Genomic DNA, 19241 nt, shown 5'->3' with positions numbered 1-19241 from the left:
TAATTTTTAAGAGATTTCTCTGGACCTGACACCCCCAAATACTTCCTCTACTCTTTTTGCAGGGAACATTCGACAATCTCATCTCCTGTACAGACTTCACACACTGAGAGTACTGTAACTAAAAACGGTGAGTGAACTTGGAAAATATATAAAAATAGACTAGTAGTATTATAACTATGAGCTTGATGTTCTGTGACCTAATGACATGTGTACAAATGAAAAAAAATAGGCAAACACTTTTGCTTAGTATTCATGCTATAGTTTCTTCCTGTTGATAGATTCTGGATCAGAAACTTTGAATATGGCTTCTGGTGACCTTGATTGTGAAGCAGTCTGTGATAAGGAGGAGGATAAAAAATCATATTCTGCTATGATGAAAGTCAGAGGTGAGCTCTTAGAGGGTTCAAGTATAGTTTCTATTCTACAACACTAAGCAGACCTATAAACAAACAGAGTATCCTTCATAGCATTATTTTATAAAAGAACATGGAGACATAGTGTGTAGAACAAAAGCCCAAGAGAAGATGGTTGCCTTTATATAGGATAATGTTACCAATCTTATTTCAATTCTGTTCATAGAACCAAAATTATAATATATTTTAATGGGTCTTAAAAATTTCTTTATGGCAAAGATTGATTGGACACAACTGAGTCTCGACTGGCTCAGACGTGGAATCTCCTACTTAGGAAATTACAGAATCCTAACTAGAATCTATTAGTTTAGAAGACAGGCCAATTAGTGATGGTCCATTCAGGAGGCAAGAGAATTATTTAGATGACATGTTAGATCCTTTCTGCCACTTAATAAAGTTAATTTCAACCATTCCCAGTGAAATACCACTGATTGTAAATAACGTGGAGGGAATGTGCCAATATCTACCAAAATGTTAAATGTATATATCTCATGATAAAAACAATTGGACTTTGGGGAATATATAGATTTAAGTACACACATACCATGTGACATATGTACAAATCTGTTTACTATATTATTGTCTATAAAAACAAAATATTGGAAAGAAATTAACTATCAATTTAGTCAATTGTTAATATATTTTGTCATATCCATGTAATAAAATACTTATATGCATCCATAAAACATATATAAAATACCCTTTTTTCTTGGAAGGATATCAAAGAACTGTTGTTTCTTGGGGCAAAAAACACCAAAGTACAAAATATTATGTACTGCATATAAAAACTTGTGAAAAAAAGACAAGGAAAAGTTTTAATGTATGCACAAAATATCTCTGGAAGGCTAGACAAAATAATGTTGTTTATGGTGAGGGAAAGTGGGTTTCTACATGGTGTGGATACAAGGAAAAATTTTCATTGTGAAACATTTTACATTTTTAAACTTATGGGCCATATGAATCTATTATCAGTCTTAAAACTTCAAAACAAAAATAAAATTTCCATGAGGAAAAAAATTTATATACCTAACGAAAGTGATTACCATTTTGTTCTTATTGCCATAAAAATTTTAAAGATATAATACATTCTTCAACTCTCTTTTTTCTTAAAAAGAAAGAAATAAAACATGCCTATAGCTGCTAACTTTTGTGCCTGCACTGGGCTAAATTTAGGACAATGGATCCTGTGAAGAGGAAAATCATTATCAAATAACTTACAATACAAATAAAGTACACAAAAAAATAAAGGAAAGTTACAAAAAGGAGTGGCATAGCTTAAAGTGCATCTTTGCTTCTTAGTTTGATGACATTTTATTTAGAAAGATACATATTTTAGAAGGATATCTTTTGTTACCAGTTTTACGTAAGTAATTTTAAAAAAACCTGTTTGTTAGGCTATAAAAAAAGGCCACTATGCTACTAATTGTTCACCCTTCCTTCATCCCCTTTCTATAATTAAACTAGTAATGTGTTTGACTTTTAAAAAGCAGCAGCAGACTTTAAAAAGATATTAATAACCTGACCACTCGAAGGTCATTTATATGGATGTTTGTTTCCACCAGGAAAGCTTATGTGGCTAGCTTCCTTGGGAACCTTAGCTCCTCTAGTCTTGATTCTGAATCATGGAACATTTAAAGTTTTGTAGTACATGATTTATCTCACACGTTAAGACTTGTGCTACTTACTAGTCTGCCCGTATTGCTGCCCTCACTCATTCTTTTACTTGAAACAGTTCCCCAACTCTGTAGTGTGTTTTGTTTTCTCATAGACACAAGTCCAGCTCATGAGAAGGTTGCACTCCAAGGCTCTGTGAATGAGGACACACCCATATTAAATCTGGTAAGGAAATATATGCATGTTAACAATAAAAGTGATAATATAATACAGTGGTGGAACTGTCCCTTTAAGTTGGCAAAATACTCTTAAAAGCATTATCTCATTTTACCCTTTCAAAGTATTATGAGGTTAAAATAATTGAATTATACCAATATTTTGTGAAGAAGTTGAGACCAAAGCATCCTTGTGACTTGTCCGAGGTCGCACAGTAGTGATTAATTCACTCATTGACCCACCAAAGGCCTACTGAAAACAAGCTATCAATCAATAGAGTGCTTTCAAATAAGTGAAAGCATCAATAAATAAGGTTGATTAAAATAGTGATATCTATCTTAAAGATATGTTCTAATAAAGGGAAGAAACATATAGCTGCTCTATAACTAGAGTGTGATTAGTGATATGAAAGAAAAATGCGTGGGAGGAGAGGCCAGAAGAGGTGTCATGGAGGATGTACCACCAGAATAAGATGAGCGGAGGGAGGGAGGAAGAAGGGTAAAACTTGTAGCGTAAAGTAAGGTTAGCTGGAGATAAGTTAATGTGATCAGGGTGATGCGAGACAGCAATAGTCTGGAAGGACGTTTTACATATGGCTATATACCCATTTTCTAAATGTGCCAATGGGCTTTTTAGGAGCAGATACACACTTGTGAGTTATCAGCAAAGAACCAAGGATGTGGATGAGATTTCCCAATGGTTTGGCAGTCAGGAAGGGAGCACTGAGGATAATAAACTCTTGATGATATCATTTTCTAGTGTGAGAAGGCAAAGCAGAGCAGACTGAGAAGGGTATTGTGGTGATGAGGAGCCATGGGGAGAGGAGAACCAATGGAAGAAACATCTTCAAGAAAGAGGGGATAATGGCTCTACCAAGGAAATGTGTCTTAGACTCGTGTACCTACAGCTTTCCTGTTAGCTTGCCCAGGCAGCACAGTACAACCCTCTTATTATGGAGATTCTTGTTGTATAGATACATTTGTAAAAAAGTTCATCAGTGACCTTAACATATATTCATATGGAGTAAAAGCCTAAGAGCACCATCTTAGCAGCTGTTTCTGCCAGTTTCTCCAACAGCCTGTTGCATGTGATAGTCCTAGATCACCGCCTGCCCCCGCTTGACCTCTCCATCTATCCTCTCCTACTTCATCAAGCTTCAGCAAGTTCCTCATCTGCAGAGAATTTTTATGCCACTCAGGCCATGGTCTCTCTCTCTCTCTCTCTCTTTCCTCTACAGAGCATTTACTTATCTAGATCCCATTTATTAGGCAAGTAATCCTAGTTTGCTTTGTGGTAACTTGTACCATGTTTGCAGCTTTTCATTTATTTCTGTCCTTTATGCTGCAGCTAAATTGGAAACGCCCTAGGCTAGTCCTGTTTTCTTCTTTAACCCCTAGTACAGTTCTTCGAATACTACCGAGTGTTTTTGACCAGGGAGGGTTAGGGGAGGACAGGAAGTTGGGAAATGATTGGTTATAAAGGATATCCACTCTATGTACAACAATAAAATCTCTTTATGATTTTAGGAAGCCAAAAAGGAACCAAAAACAATGAATGAGCACAGAAAAGAATGCGTTGCAGAAGGTAAGGAATGTTCTCCCAAACCCCACGTGAACTTTTGTTCCCTGCTGGTATTTTTATGGGTGAAATCTCTCTGAGTAAAACATGGCATCTACAAATTCTGCATCTCTAGATAAAATTAGCCAATAAAAGTGATTCTTGATTCTATTTGTATCTTTTTTAAAAAGCCGCACTTATGTTGCCATTGACTGTTAAGTCCCAGAGCACTAGTACCCTTATTGCGAACTAAGGACCACACCAATGTTGGTAGTAAATTCTTAATTCTCCTGAGATCTTTTTCATTATTCCATCTAAAAATAAACCAACTAGCAGTTAAAGAATAAGTGCTAACAATGAGGCGGAACTGGCAGGCGGAGCTCAGGCTTTGGAGTCAGGCAGACACTCTACTGGGCAGCTGTGACTTTAGAATGTTATCTTACTTGACTCTCAATTTCCTCATCTGCAAAATGGAAAAGATGAGTGAAAAAATGTTACCCTTTATTGAGAATATACTATATGCTAAATACTTGGCTGAATTCTTTATGTACATAGTTTTATTTAGTTTTCCCAAATATCTATGTGTGATAGGTACCCTGTGATTGTTCCCTTGTCCGTGAACTGTAGATAATACCAGTATCTAGCACAGAAGGTTAGCTGTGAGAATTGAATAAATCATGTATGAAGCACTTAGAAAAGTGTTTGACAGAGGAGTTCCCATAAAAGTTAGCTGTTAAAAAAAATCATTCTTATTTTAGATGATTAGATGAAGTTGTTACTTTTCCTCTTTGCAAAGTTTTCATTAACAGTACTATTAGTATATGTGTAAAGGGCCTTGTTGTGAGACTGTCACGTAGCAAACCTGTGATTGAATGTTTAAAACCATGTGCATTGTTGCTGTTGTTGTTACTGGTATTATTACTACTGCTACTATTATTATTACTACTACTGCTACAAGCACTGTTACTCATGCTGCTGGTGCTATTATAACGTTGCTATAAAGGAGGACCAGAGTACCAGAGGAAGGCATGCATTTAGCCACAGAATCAAGTCAAACAAACATTCAAATACAAAGAGAAAAATTGGGCTGTCCCTTGACTCAGACCTCTTCAGTTTTCAAGGACTGTTCACATGCTTAAGTGTGGACTAATGATTTTAAGATCATTATGATCCCAATAGTTTAGCATAATATTATCTTATATTTCAGCAAATGCATGATTCCCTGGCTATCATCTCAGACATATTTCAATGAAACACCTTTGTTTAGTGGAGAGAGGACATAACATTTAATTGAATGTGTCTTTAGCTGTTGCTGTTAAGCCTTTTTAACCAAATAATATTTTCTTGTCTTTTAACAGACACTGCTATTTCCTCTCTTCCTGTAACCACTGTGAAATCGGTTAACTTTAAACAAAGTGACAAGTAAGCTCTTCTTCACATAGCATGCTAATATTTTTTGCCTTTCTGTTGAATTATGTTTAAATAAGTTCTTTGTCTTGTCCTACAGCACTTCTGCTAATGAGAAGGAGGTAGAGGTAAGTGTAAAGTGAATATTTTTAAAATTAATTTTAAAAATGTGTTTCAGGCTCACTTGCCTATGGTCGCTTCATGCTTTTGCACAGCTGTCATGCGTTTGGTGTCTGTCTGGCTTGCCAATGACAAAGTGCAGGGAAAGTCTGTGCATGTCAACTTTGTGTTGCTGAGAAGAGAAAGAAATGCCTCAGCATAACTCAGTATTAAACGGAGATACTGGGTTGGTCAAAAAGTCTGTTTAGTTTTTTCCGTAAAATAAAAGACACATTTTTTATTTTCACCAATAGCTTTATTGATTTGGACATTTTGAGTATTTTGGCTTTCTCCTGCATGGTATAACATTGATTGTTCTCAATTAATGTCTCAATTTGATCGCTATCATCTTCAACTGGTCTACTCAACTGTGCAGCATCGTCCAGTGAGAAATGTCCAGCATGAAACTTGGCAAGCCACCTTTGACACGGTGAATCAGTCACAGCACCTTCTCCACACACTGCACAAATCTTTTTTCTCAGTTACATTTTTACCTTTCTTGAAATAACAAAGCATAATATGCCAAAAATGTTGCTTATTTTCTTCCATCTTCAATATTAAAATGACTGCACAAAAATTCTCCAATTTTGATAAGATTATAAATGCAAGCTGATATGACAGCTGTCACAATACAATCTAACAAAATTGTTTCAAATGAAGTTAAAGACAACTAAGTACTACTAGAGCCATCTTACGGAGAAGACCAAACAAACTTTTTGGCCAATCCAATATTTCACCACATCTAATTTTCACCCTTCACACTCATGTTAATTTGACAACAGGCTGAATTTCTCAGATTATCTTTGGGATTTAAGTGTGATTGGTTCACCTTGGAGAAAAGAGTAAAACTTGAAGAAAGGACCCGTGATTTGGCAGAAGAAAATTTGAAGAAAGAAATCACTAACTGTTTAAAGCTTTTGGAGGTAAGAATCACAACATTTGAGAACTATACATTTGGGCATGTTGTTAATAATATTTTTGAAATTACATATGAGTTTAATTATGACGGAAACTAACACCAGGTACCAAGCCCTGCTTGACCCCAATGTGAATTAATAAGAGGTAAGAATTCAGGATCAGGATAAAATAAAAAAGATTCACTCATAGGAGAGTATATGTAATAAATGTCTTTTAAGTAGTTGTATTAGTCCTCTGCATTCCCTCTGGATTTTCAAGTAGATTTCAGGCAAAAAAGTAATCAGACAGAAAACTGAGCATAGGAGAAAACATCAATTTTAAGCCTCAAAGAAAAGAATCAAAAGTCTACTTCCATTTAATTAACTGAAAAAAAGAGAATGGGTCTTGTCAGATAGTAGGAAAGCCCTCTGTAAGGTACATAGCAGTGTGACAACTAGTATTCTTCCATTTGTGGAAGAATACCAAAAATATAGAGGTGGGTTGAAAAATTAAGAAGGCTAATTTGGGGAGAGAAATATTCATAAGGCAATGAAGTCATACCCACATAACCAGTCCAATCACACTTTGTCATCAATGGAAGAGCAAAGATAGTGGTCAGAGCCATATATAATTTCAGTATGTTTTCATTACTTTTCTTAAAAGTTCAAACTGTGCCCCTCATATAATATATTCAACTCATTTATAAGCATAATTTCTTTATCATTACCAATTAATCCCATGCTATTGTAGGAGAAAAATATAAATACACGTGGAGCAACAAATTTGGGAAATAAGAAGTAAGGAATCAAGAATAGATATAAAGGCTTTGTGAACCCCTGCATATGTCTACTTGATTAATATTAAAGATATTATGATTTCAACATCATTCACGATTGGTCTTAGCTGCTGCTTTTCATTCTCCGCCAAGAAAATGGAGATCTGACTATCATCTACACCTACAAGTGTTATCATCACTTGCAGGATTTGGGGGTTGGATACTTTTTAATACATTGCTTCCTGTGCAGTCTTTAACAGCTCTCTGTGAAGATGACAACCAGGCCCAGGAAATCATTAAGAAGCTGGAGAAGAGTATAACATTCCTTAGCCAGTGCACTGCACGAGTGGCCAGTAGGGCTGAGATGTTGGGAGCCATTAATCAGGTAATCTGTGTATATTTCTCTAGTTATAATTAAATTATTAAAAGAATTATTTTTTGTGAGATTATAGATTACATTTCTAGGACTAAGTATTAGGAAACATGTCTTTATTATACAAGACATATATGCTTAATACAGGGAAAAAATGGAATATATGAATAAAAATGTAAAGGAAAATCTCTCATAATAGTAATATCCAGTGACAGTTATAAAAATTTTGAAATATTTTTCTAGACATTCCCTTTATACAATATTATAATCTACTTCTGTTTTATTCACATATAATAGTAGATTTCTATGTGCTATAAATTCCTACATTTGTTATTATTTTATTGTATTGGTTGAATGGATCAAAATATTTAACCAATCCTCTATATTTGATCATTTCAGAATGTTCTTGATATTTTTCTAGTATAAACAACGCTATAATAAATATCCTTGTAAATACATCTTTGCACACTTATTCATAGAGAAGTAGGATTTCAAAAATTATATGTGGGCAAATGTGAGAAGTCTAATTTTTTTAATCTATACCTAAACAAACTTGTTAAAATATATTTTCCAAAGAAGAAATTCAGCTGTGGTGATAGTTTTTTTAAAGATTTTATTATTTATTTTTTAGAGAGAGGGGAAGGGAGGGAGAAAGAGAGAGAGACACACATTGATGTGAGAAAGAAACATCAATTGGCTCCCTCTCATATAGGCCCCAACTAAGTTCAGAACTGCAACCCAGGCATTTAGCCTGACCGGGAATCAAACTGATGACCTTTCATTTTGCAGAACAATGCCCAACCAACTGGGTCACAATGATCAGGGCCAATTGTGGTGATAGTTTTAGTTTGATCATTTGTTATACAATTTTAATATCCTATTTTCTTTTTATCCCCTCATTATATAATAATAGTCTTTGTTTATTTTAATAAAGCTGTATATGCACATAGTTTTAAAAAGTTAAAAACAAGGCTTATTATACCATTTTACATATTCAAGAGAAATAACTTTCAACTCTCTTGGTTTGTCTTATATTTATATCCATATCTCTAAGTAACATGCATATACTGTCACATTGTGAATTATGTTCAGTTTTAGATATTTGTGGGTGTCCCACTGTGGAGATGAATATTTAGTTTTTTATCCATCTCTGTTCCCTCACACCTTTCCCTGATTCTTACTTTGCTGTTGACCTTTGTTCTTTCCTGACCAAGCTTAAATTCTATGGTCAAACACAATATTCACTCCCTTGCAGGAACCCATTAACACTTTCCCTCTGCTGTTTTTTCCCACTTATTTGGAAAATCTACAACCCTTTTTAAATCCACTTCTCCACCTGTTCTACTTGCACAGCTGGAAAACATCACACACTGTGCTTACTACCTCTCTTGAAATTCATCATTACAAACTTCAAGTGGGTCCGCAGGGCCTCCCGTCATTCACCCTCTCTCCCTTGTAAATACTAATTTCACACTTTCTTCTTAAACCATCATCATGTCCTCCCCATCTTCTCTGTCAAATTTTTGTCATATTTTTAATGTCCAGACTCTTTTTTTCTTGTTGTTCTCAGAATGTTTTTAACTAATACCTTTTTCTTATTTTATGGATACAATACTAATTCTTTTTTTTTAAAACTTTGTGTTATTTTTATTCTTTCATTATAATGAACATTTTAATAAAATCACATTCCTAATCTCTAATAACTATCCTTTTTTTTTAAATTTATTTACTTTTTAAATACATTTGTCTCTGCCTCCCGCCCACCTCTTTCCCTTGCCCCCTCCCACCTTCCCTCCCTCAGCTCTTCCCCTTTGGTTTTGTCCATGAGTCCTTGCTATATGTTCCTTGACTTTCCCCCTCCCTTCCCTTTCCCTGTCCCCCCTTCCCTCTTGTCTCTGTTGATTTCTTTTCCTTTCAGTGTTGCTGGTCATATTTTCCTTGCATCTTTGCATTGTTGGTTAGGTTCCGCTTATAGGTGAGATCATATGGTATTTGTCTTTCGCCCCCTGGCTTATTTCGCTTAGCATGATGCTCTCGAGTTCCATCCATGCTGTCGCAAAGTTTAGTACTTCTTTTTTCTTTCTGCTGTGTAGTATTCCATTGTGTATATGTACCATAATTTTTTGATCCAATCATCTACTGATGGGCATTTAGGTTGCTTCCAACACTTGGCTATTGTAAATTGTGCTGCTATGAACATTGGGGTGCATAGGTTCTTTTGTATTGGCGTTTTGGTGTTCTCAGGGTATAGTCCCAGCAGGGGAATCGCTGGATCAAAAGGCAGTTCCATTTTCAGCTTTCTGAGGAAATTCCACACTGCTTTCCATAGTGGCTGCACCAGTCTGCATTCCCACCAACAGTGTACTAGGGTTCCCTTTTCTCCACAGCCTCGCCAGCACCTGTTGTTTGTGGATCTGTTTATGATGGCCATTCTGACCGGTGTGAGGTGGTACCTCATGGTGGTTTTGATCTGCATTTCTCTGATGGCTAGTGATGCAGAGCATCCTTTCAAATGCCTCTGGGCCCTCTGTATCTCCTCCTTAGAAAAGCGTCTGCCCAGGTCCTTTGCCCATTTTTTGATTGGATCGTTTGTCTTCTTGGAGTAGAGTCGAGTGAGTTCTTTATATATCTTGGAGATCAAACCTCTATCTGATGTATCATTAGCAAATATATTTTCCCAAATGGTTGGCTCCCTTTTCATTTTGCTGATGTTTTCTTTTGCCGTGCAGAAGCTTCTTATTTTGATGAGGTCCCACTTGTTTATTCTTTCCTTTATGTCCCTTGCTTTAGGAGACATATCAGTGAAAAAATTGCTGCATGGGATATCTGAGAGTTTCTTAACTCTCTAAAGTTATTGGTAGTTTCCTTGATGTTTTAGTTTTTCTGGTTTGTTTCTACCAGCTTGCTTTTCTCTGTTTTTTATTTTCTCCTTTTGTGCTTGAGGCTTCCTTCCAACATCTGAGGATGTTCAACTGACTGGGAGCTCTGTATATGTTGGGTAGGGAAGGTTCTTGTTGGCCCCAAGCTTCACACAAGCTAGGATGTTTTGTTGGAATATTCTTTATGTCAGCAGTTTTAAGACTTTCATCTTGGGATATTAGATTCCCCAGAGAAAAGTCTTCAGCGTGCTTTGAGGGTATAAGCCTGGCTACCAGTGTTTGGGAAATGGAAGGAGGAATAAGGCTAGGTATCTCATTATTCAATATGTATACAGATTTTTTCTTAAATCTATTCATTTCAGTATGAGCCACCATCAGCTATCTGTTACTATCCAATCCACAGACCCTCTTTTTTAACTCTTTCTAGGTAGTCAAACTTTATAGTTGTTCCCCAAAATGGTGGAGGGGTGGTTGCTTGGCTAGCTTGAGTAAAGAAGGTATCTTTGGATCTAATTATTTTTTACATACACTTTCAACCATTTCTTCTGTTCACATATTCACCTTGAAGCTTCATTCCAGAGGTGCCACTAAATTCTGATATTTTAGGGCTCTTCTAGGTTGCTTCTAGGCTTTTCTTACTGCTTATTTTAGGGTTCAGCTTTTCCACATCTTAGTCATTTACTACTAGTCCATCTAGCAGGCTTTCAAAATTTGATAGCTTTTATGTTTTCTGTTCTATTTGCCCTTGTGGACTCAGGCTTTTTTTTTTTTTAATAGAAATACCTTAGTTGTCATTTTAGTAGGATTTAGAGATGAAGTGAAGACAAATAAATGCTTGAATCACCATCTTTTAACTAGCTATCAAGAATAATATTTTCAATATAAATTTGTGTTTCTTTTTTTTCTACTAGGAAAGTCGGGTTAGTAAAGCTGTTGAAGTGATGATTCAGCATGTAGAAAACCTGAAGAGGATGTATGCCAAAGAACATGCTGAATTAGAAGAACTGAAACAGGTTCTTTTGCAAAATGAAAGGTCTTTTAACCCCCTGGAAGATGAAGGTAATAAAAGTTTAAGATAATAGTACTAGTTATGCTTTTCTAACATTTGTCTCTTTCCTTCTCCCTCTTACTAATTTTTATTATGTCTTTAGTGTAAGACCCTTAGGTTAATGTTTTATTAAAAGAGTAATTCATTCCTGTCATCTGTATAGTCAAAAGTAGGATGTCAGTTAGATAACAGGTTGGGAGACAAGGATTCTTTGACAATGATATCGAAAATTCATTAAGTTAATTTAAATTGCTAAGATCAGAGAATATATTTAATCCAACCCATTGAGTTGACCCTAGTGTTCTTCTACTTAGGGATATATTCAAGTTGGCTCTTCTTTCATACATAAAGCAAGACAGGATAACTTTAACGAGCCATTCTCATAACAGCGGTTTTATATTCCTCATAGATGGAATCACTCTGGATGATCAGTAAAGCTGACTGATGAATTGGAAAATAGAGGCATTTATGAGGCCATGGAAAATGTCTTAATATAAAGTTTATATAAATCTAAGAATAGTTTATTTTAAATAAGCTGTATGAACTTCTAAGAATTCTTAATGGTATGTTCCCTCTTCCAACAAAGTAACCATATTTGATTATCTCCTGTCTGTAGTTTTGGATTCATTTATTCAGCAGATATTCATTTAGTGCTGCTTATGTGCTAGGTCAGCATTCTCGACATACGTAGTAACATAAGGACTGTATTCCATTGGTTAAGATGGTAATTGTTATGAATCACCAAATAAATGATAACTGGATATTTATAACCTAAAGGTCTTAAATAAATATTTTCTCTGTAAAGAGTTAAAACTATTGCATTAACAGAAATTACAAATGTAATTTCTAAAAGGTACAAATGCTTTCCTTTCAGATGACTGCCAAGTTAAAAAACGCTCAGCTTCTCTAAACTCCAAGGTAATTAATAATTCACTTATATGTGAGATGTTTAAAAATATTTGAAGCAATATAGCTTTAAATTTGTCATTAAACAATAATTTTAATTCATAATATGTAGTCATATGTATATTTGTTTATATGTATGCTTTTATATTTCCTGCTATATTGGTATACCAGTTAAGTTTGCCTGACAGTGAGAAGGAAGCTATAAACAATAGTTTCTCTCACGTAAAATGGGAGTTGGAAATAGACAATAGTAGAGCAGCTTCACAAAATCCACTGGGCCCAGTGCCCTCCTCTCTAGCTGCTTCTGTTCCAGGCAAAAAGTCCTGGTCATTACACACTCCAGGAAAAAGAAAAAAGCAAAGACAGGTATTTGTTTTTCATTTGATCTTTATTGTATTTTTTTACAGTACCTTTTGTCCCTTTTTACCCCCCTCCCCCCAGCAATCATCACACTGTTGTCCATGTCCGTGAGTCCTTTCTCCTTTTTGCTCAGTTTCTCCACCCCAACCCCCCCCCACACACACATTAGCTGTCATCCTGCTCCCCATGTATGAGTCCCCATTTCCAAGATATGTAGTCCCTCACCCTTTAAAGAGAACTTCCTAGAAGTCCCAGGTAACGTTTCTTTTCACTTTTAGTTGCAAATAAAATTGGAAATATAGTTTGTTTGTTTGTTTGTTTGTTTTTATTCTGGAGGTTGTATGCCTAACTAAAAAAAAAAGGAGTTTGAAAATCAGGATCGCACCAAATTGTGTGATAGTATTTTTGGGCAAGGGACTCTAAAATCTTTCCATCCAAATCTCTTGTTCATTCTTGAGGAAAGAAAGAAGCACAGAAGTGATTAGTTATGACATAGGTAGTGGTAGAAACATGATTTGAACTCAAGTTTCATGGACCACAGTTTGATATTCTTGATGCTCAACTAACCTATAAAATTTAGAAATGATGGTTTAAGAAAAGGATTTACATAAAATTTTAGGTTTTCCTACATTTAAAATATTTTTATTAAAGTTGTACTTACTCAAACTTTAAGAACCACATAATATTATATAACATTCTTTCTATGAAAATCTCAAAGCTGATATACACATATACACACACATCCATTCATTAAAATAATATACCCATCCTTAAATGTAGTAAATGGAACAAATATAGCAATTTTTAAAAGCTATAAATATAGGTATATATTTATCTCCTCGAGTAGGGGAAAATCTAAGGATTAAAGAAATGGTAGAAAAAGATAGGAAGAGATGGATAGATTTGGCTATACTTAATAATGAAAAAATTTTCTGTCCCAAATGCCAGGAACAAAATTAATATGGGCAAAGATCATAAACAGGTGGTTCTCAGAGCAGATAGATATAGATATATAGATATATGGTTATATAAGATAGAAAAAGTATTGAATTACAAGACAACCTGAACAAGAAAGTTCATACTCCTTGTTTGATTGGCAAAAATCATACTCACCCAGCGTTGGGATAGTGGGATGTAAATAAGAATTTTTGGAAGGCAACTTGGTCATAAAAAAATCCTTTTAAAAATGTCTACTGTTTCACTCAGTAGTAGTCACATGCATGGATGTGTATATACGAGGATATTCATCAGTGTTGCATAGAAGGATAAAATACTAAGAATTTTCTAATTGTGTATTTTCCCCCATTGAGTAGCCATCTTCTCTTCGAAGAGTAACAATTGCTTCTTTACCCAGAAATATTGGGAATGCGGCAATGGTAAGCAAAATCCTAAATGTTCTCAGTCAAAAGCAAATTCATTTTATTATAACAAAAAAATAAACTTATTTCACTAAATTTATATTTTATTTCTTTAACATCTGAACTTTAAAGGTGGCTGGGATGGAAAACAATGACCGATTCAGTAGGAGGTCAAGCAGTTGGTAAGCGTAATTACATGGTTGCTGTTTGGGAACTTTGCTTTTTTGAATTGTGCTAACATAAATATTTGAATTTGATATAAACAGAATTATAAAAGTTGACAGATCATGAAATCGTTATTATGAAATAAATGTTATGTGAGTGCCAAGGAAAATAATTAGAACATATAATTTTTGTATTGATTTAGGTAGTGGGAAATAAATTAATAATGGCTATGGATGTATTTGATTTGACAAGTGGATATAATCATCTTTATATAGGCGTATTTTGGGGTCAAAGCAGAGTGAACATCGTCCCTCATTACACCGATTTATCAGCACCTATTCCTGGGCAGATGGTGAAGAAGAAAAATGTGAGCTAAAGTAGGTGGAGCTTCGTGTGTTTGTTACCCTGATGTGAGCTGGGGCATAAAGAATGGGGCTCATTTTAACTCTGTGGAGATGAGATCAATGCTGCATCCTCTAAAAGATAATCCATTGTTTAAGACTTATAAACTATAACGCACTCTATAAATGTTATCCTGTGAATACATTCACTCTTGCAGTGCTCAGAGCTGCAAGGTTTGAGGTCTTAAGTTAGGAAAGACCCTGAAATTTGCCAGATTTGTGAAGGTAATTTTTTTCCTGTATAGGTATCTGGCTAGCAGGGGGGAAGATGAATAAAGAGCCACAGAAGTAAAATGTCCATTTGTTTAAAAAAACATGAATTATATATAAAATGTCAGCACATATGTAATATATGTGCATTATACATATCTTCCCTTTACATAAATGAAGAACAAGGGAAACATAAAAGTCTATACTACTATCTCTATATCTAGCAAGTTAAATAAAATATATTTCTATAACATAAGGGAGAGGGCAGGAAGGAGGGACATGAACAAATGCCCATAAGTCGCTGGGTGACATTGGACAAATTGCTTTAAACATACATGGTCTCAGTTTCCTGATCTGTAGAGAGCTTAATGGAATGATTTTATGTTCATGTTACACATGTTCAGTGAGTGCTTGCTATGTAATAGACACTACACTCAATCTCAGATATACCAAGATGAGTAAGAAACAGTGCCTCCAGGGATGTCCAACCCATGGCCCGTGGGCCGGATGTGGCCCAAGATGACTATGAATGCGGCCCAACACAAAATCATAAGTTTACTTAAAACCTTTTTTTTTTTGGCTTACCTGTTTTCATTAGTGTTTGTGTGTTTAATGTGTGGCCCAAGAGATGCCAAAAGGTTGGACAGCCCTGAAAGTTCCTTGTGTTTTGTGTGTTACATAATCCTGTTGCATATACTGGAAACTCTTTTAGAGTTACCATAATAGATATTTTCTGATCTGGCGTGGAAAAAAATCAAGAGTTTCCTTCAAAAGATTACAAGCTATTATTTGCTTTTTGTTAGTATGATATGGTTTTTGTTTTTTTTTTTACTGAAAAGTCTTTGTAAACAAAAGACTAACACCTTGAGAATCCTACAAGGATGCAATTGATCCTGGCTTTTGGGCCTTGTTTCCTTTCAAAACTAAACTAAAATCTACCACATACATTCCCTATATTTGTCTGGCTAAAAGAACAACTTGGAGACACAGTTCCCTTTGGCATTTGTGAGGAGGTTATGAGCTTGAGATATCAAAATTCAAATCAAACTAGGAACTCATCAACACACATAGTAATGAAACGAAGTTTTGTTCAGGTAAGGGAATCCTTCTGTAGGTAATATGACTTTATTTTAAGTAACATCAATTCAATTGCTATTTGCCAGATCACTGAATACTGCTAGCATATTTTAACTACATTTACACTCAGAATATTTTCATAAGCAGTTTTAAAATTAATACTTTTAAAGAAGAAATATCACTTTTAAGTTACTCTAATTTAACACTGACTGAAAAACCTACAGAGAAAAGAGTAAAATCATCTTAAGATAGGTTGCTAAAGCCCATGTGGTAGAAGAATGCTTAATGAAAACAAAATGGTTAAATATATATATTTGGTGATTTGATTTTTAGAATTAGATATTTATCAAATTTTTCTAAAGCAAAACAAGTATTTGTGAGCATGTTTATTAATGCAATAAAATTTAGCAATACTTTATAATTATAGCATTATTATATTTAGTTCTGAATATTTGAAAAAATATTTACAGAACTAAAGATGACTCAGAACCACCTGGAGAAGAAATAGAAGAAAGGACAAGAAAGCCAAGTCTTTCTGAAAAGGGAAATAATCCATCAAAATGGGATGTCTCTTCAGTGTAAGTTGTCTATCTGCCAAATTATATCATTTTAGTGGAATGGGGAAAGGTAAGGCAGGGTTAACAGTATTACTCTTGATTAAATTACTTTACTGAAAGACCTGTCCCATTGTTAAATTTAAGATGAATGACGACCTTCACATGGTCTCCAGGGGTTACCCCTGAACCTATGAGTTACAACAAGCAGGAGAATTCAGTGCTGGAGTCTGGCCCTGAAGCCAGATGGCCCAGGCTCACCCCAGCTCTCTGACTGGCTGTGGGACTGGGTACATTCATCCATCTTTGAGCACCAGTTTCTTCATCTATAAAATAGGGGTGAGACTAGTACCTATGTAATTGTTTTGTTGTCATGAATAAATAAAGTAGCATGTGTAAATGCTTAGTACAGTGTTTAGCCCAGAGTTAATGACTTCAAAGACTTAAATGATGCTGTAATAAGTTTTTTAGTGGGTGTTTCTAAAATAAATTTCAGTACACCAATAAAATCTAAGTGTCATGTTCATGTATACATGAGTACATACACATATTCCACTCTACTCAATAAATAATATTTTTTTAACTGTAGGAACATGTCTTACCTGATTGAGAGAACGAAATAAATACTCGTATGTACTTGTTAGGAGTTATAGAATGTCTAAATCATGTAATTTTCAGATTCTCATCATAACATGTTATTTCTTTAATTCTAACAATTATTACGTGGGGGGCAGGTTGTGGCCAAAACCAAACAACAGATCACATTATGTAGTTTATTACAAAGCAGCATTGGTGGTATACATGGCAGGTCGATTGGTATTGTTGGCAAAAGAAGTGTTTGTAATAACAGATTACTGTGATGACCAAATTCTGAATTTGTGTTTTCCTTATAGTTATGACACAATAGCTTCCTGGGCAACCAATCTCAAGACTTCCATCAGAAAAGCTAATAAGGCACTCTGGCTTTCTGTCACATTAATTGTACTGTTTGCGGCTTTGATAAGCTTCCTCACAGGCCGGTTTTTCCAAAAGTCCGTGGATGCTGCTCCCACCCAGGATGGAGACACCTGGATGTCTCTAGAACATATCTTGTGGCCATTTGCCCAGCTCCGACACAACGGGCCACCGCCAGTGTGACTGCAGAACGTCCCAATGTGTGTATCTTGATTTTTAAAGTTTCAGTATCTGAATTTTGTAAATTAGTAACTTTTAGCTGGGAAAATAGAGCTTGGGAACAGAGGTTCTCAGAATGACTATAAGATTTTAAATTCCCTCTTTGTGTGAATACCTCCCCGTGATCTTTAAATGAACTTTTTGAGGAGGAGAAATATATTGTTTGTTAAAATTTATTGAAATAAAGAATCATTAAATCTTCATACAGTGAAAGCCAAGTCTCAGTGAGCCGGTATTCATAGGGGAAAAAAGACCCCACATTTAAAAAAAAAATAAAATTTGAGTGTAAATGCTGATTAGATCATTTTAGCAGCCTATTTGAAATATATTCACTTGTTACATTTTATTGAGGAAATACCTGATTCTTCGCCAAGTTGCTTGATTCTTCATACTGAGTAAAATTTATCAGTAGAAATTAAGAATAGCTGAGTAATCTAATCGAGAGTAGCATATGGCATACAGAGTCAATAAACTGGCAGCTGGAGCTCCTAATTTTCTCCATTGCTTCTTTGGAAGCAAAATCTTTAACCATGTGATAGAGAGTGGAATGAAACTCAGTTTCTTCTTTAAGAGCTTCAGAGAATGCCTCACTATATTCATCAATCTTTAGCCTTTGTGCTCTATCACCATTAAACATTAAAAGGGTCCAATTAGGATTCTGAAAAGGCTGTTGTTCAGTAAGATGTTCACTCACCTAAAGAAAGAAAATTAGAGAAATCTGTTAATAGTTCCTCTTTTATTAGTTATTTTGGCAGTTGAGTATTAAAGGGCTCAACCCAGTCCCCCAAATTTTGGTTCTTATAGAGCTTATCAAAATGTATTAATTCATTCAACAAATATTTATTCAGTGGCTATTATGTGCCAGATGCTACTCTAGTTGTTGGGGAATGTAATAACAATAACAATAAAACAAAGGAAAAAACACTGAATATTAATCAATAGCTGATGATTGTCCTAAAGGAGCTTATATTCTAGTGGGAGAAACACAGTAAACAAGATAAATAAATATGGTGGCTAATTTACATTAAAACATTTGTCAGTCAGCTTTTAGAATTTATCAGGCAAGTAGTAAATGTGCCAGAGAGTTAAATTGGAGGCCTCGCTCTCTCAGGGGAGAGTTTGGGAACCATAGACATATATTCATGTTAAAGGTTTCCATTTGTTCTTGAGGCACTGTAGAGAGGTATAATGACTCTAGTCTGAAATCAAGAGCATTTGGTTCCATAATAAAGCATAACCTTTACATAACTTAGTTTTATATTTTTGACAAAAATTTTTTAAAAGTTTTGAAACTCCATTTGGAATGTTAATTTTTTTCACCTTTTTAAGAGGAGGAATCGTGGTCTACATTCATTTACCTTTTGAGTACCTTTTCGTTTGGAGGACAAAGTAGTGTTATGGGTTTTTGCATACTATACCTTAAATACGATTTTTTTAGAATCGCATTGTGCATTCCACCTGCTCCAACCAAATGCAAAAGCAGGACTTAGCAGGGCCATTTGTCGATAAGCTTTCATTTCTACCAAAGGTACCTGTCAATATACAAAAATATACAATTCATCATGGAGCCTTTTCAACAACTCTCCCTTCCATTCTTGGTCTATTCTCAACACAGAAGAATCCACTTAAAATGTAAGCCAGATTTTAAGACTCCTCTCAAAACTGTAATGGTTTTTCCTTTCTCTCAGACTAGGACCTG

At 35.0% G+C, this 19241-nt stretch overlaps 2 protein-coding genes across 3 annotated transcripts in view; one reads left to right on the top strand and one right to left on the bottom strand.

Moving 5' to 3' along the window:
• Nucleotides 1-17506, top strand: part of IRAG2 (inositol 1,4,5-triphosphate receptor associated 2) — a 77147-nt gene extending 59641 nt beyond the window's left edge. Inside the window, exons 25-39 of the mRNA XM_054591327.1 lie at nucleotides 63-127; nucleotides 279-386; nucleotides 2182-2252; nucleotides 3770-3827; nucleotides 5159-5222; nucleotides 5308-5335; nucleotides 6149-6289; nucleotides 7289-7423; nucleotides 11202-11349; nucleotides 12213-12256; nucleotides 13918-13980; nucleotides 14095-14144; nucleotides 14403-14504; nucleotides 16286-16393; nucleotides 17263-17506. Coding sequence (XP_054447302.1) covers nucleotides 63-127; nucleotides 279-386; nucleotides 2182-2252; nucleotides 3770-3827; nucleotides 5159-5222; nucleotides 5308-5335; nucleotides 6149-6289; nucleotides 7289-7423; nucleotides 11202-11349; nucleotides 12213-12256; nucleotides 13918-13980; nucleotides 14095-14144; nucleotides 14403-14504; nucleotides 16286-16393; nucleotides 17263-17506 — 1429 coding nt within the window. The remainder of the gene's footprint in view (nucleotides 1-62; nucleotides 128-278; nucleotides 387-2181; nucleotides 2253-3769; nucleotides 3828-5158; nucleotides 5223-5307; nucleotides 5336-6148; nucleotides 6290-7288; nucleotides 7424-11201; nucleotides 11350-12212; nucleotides 12257-13917; nucleotides 13981-14094; nucleotides 14145-14402; nucleotides 14505-16285; nucleotides 16394-17262) is intronic.
• A 451-nt stretch (nucleotides 17507-17957) lies between these two features.
• DNAI7 (dynein axonemal intermediate chain 7) overlaps nucleotides 17958-19241 on the bottom strand; it is a 44741-nt gene continuing 43457 nt past the window's right edge. For both annotated transcript variants that reach the window (XM_054590901.1, XM_054590902.1), the window contains 2 exons: nucleotides 18961-19074; nucleotides 17958-18236 (listed from right to left, as the gene is read on the bottom strand). In XM_054590901.1, coding sequence (XP_054446876.1) covers nucleotides 17958-18236; nucleotides 18961-19074 — 393 coding nt within the window. The remainder of the gene's footprint in view (nucleotides 18237-18960; nucleotides 19075-19241) is intronic.

This window comes from Pteronotus mesoamericanus, unplaced genomic scaffold (genome assembly GCF_021234165.1).
Source record: "Pteronotus mesoamericanus isolate MK-2021 breed Mesoamerican mustached bat unplaced genomic scaffold, CSHL_Meso_final scaffold_21, whole genome shotgun sequence".
In the NCBI taxonomy this organism is placed as follows: domain Eukaryota; kingdom Metazoa; phylum Chordata; class Mammalia; order Chiroptera; family Mormoopidae; genus Pteronotus; species Pteronotus mesoamericanus.
Note: the sequence above shows the minus strand (reverse complement) of the source record. Positions and strands in the feature narration are given on the sequence as shown.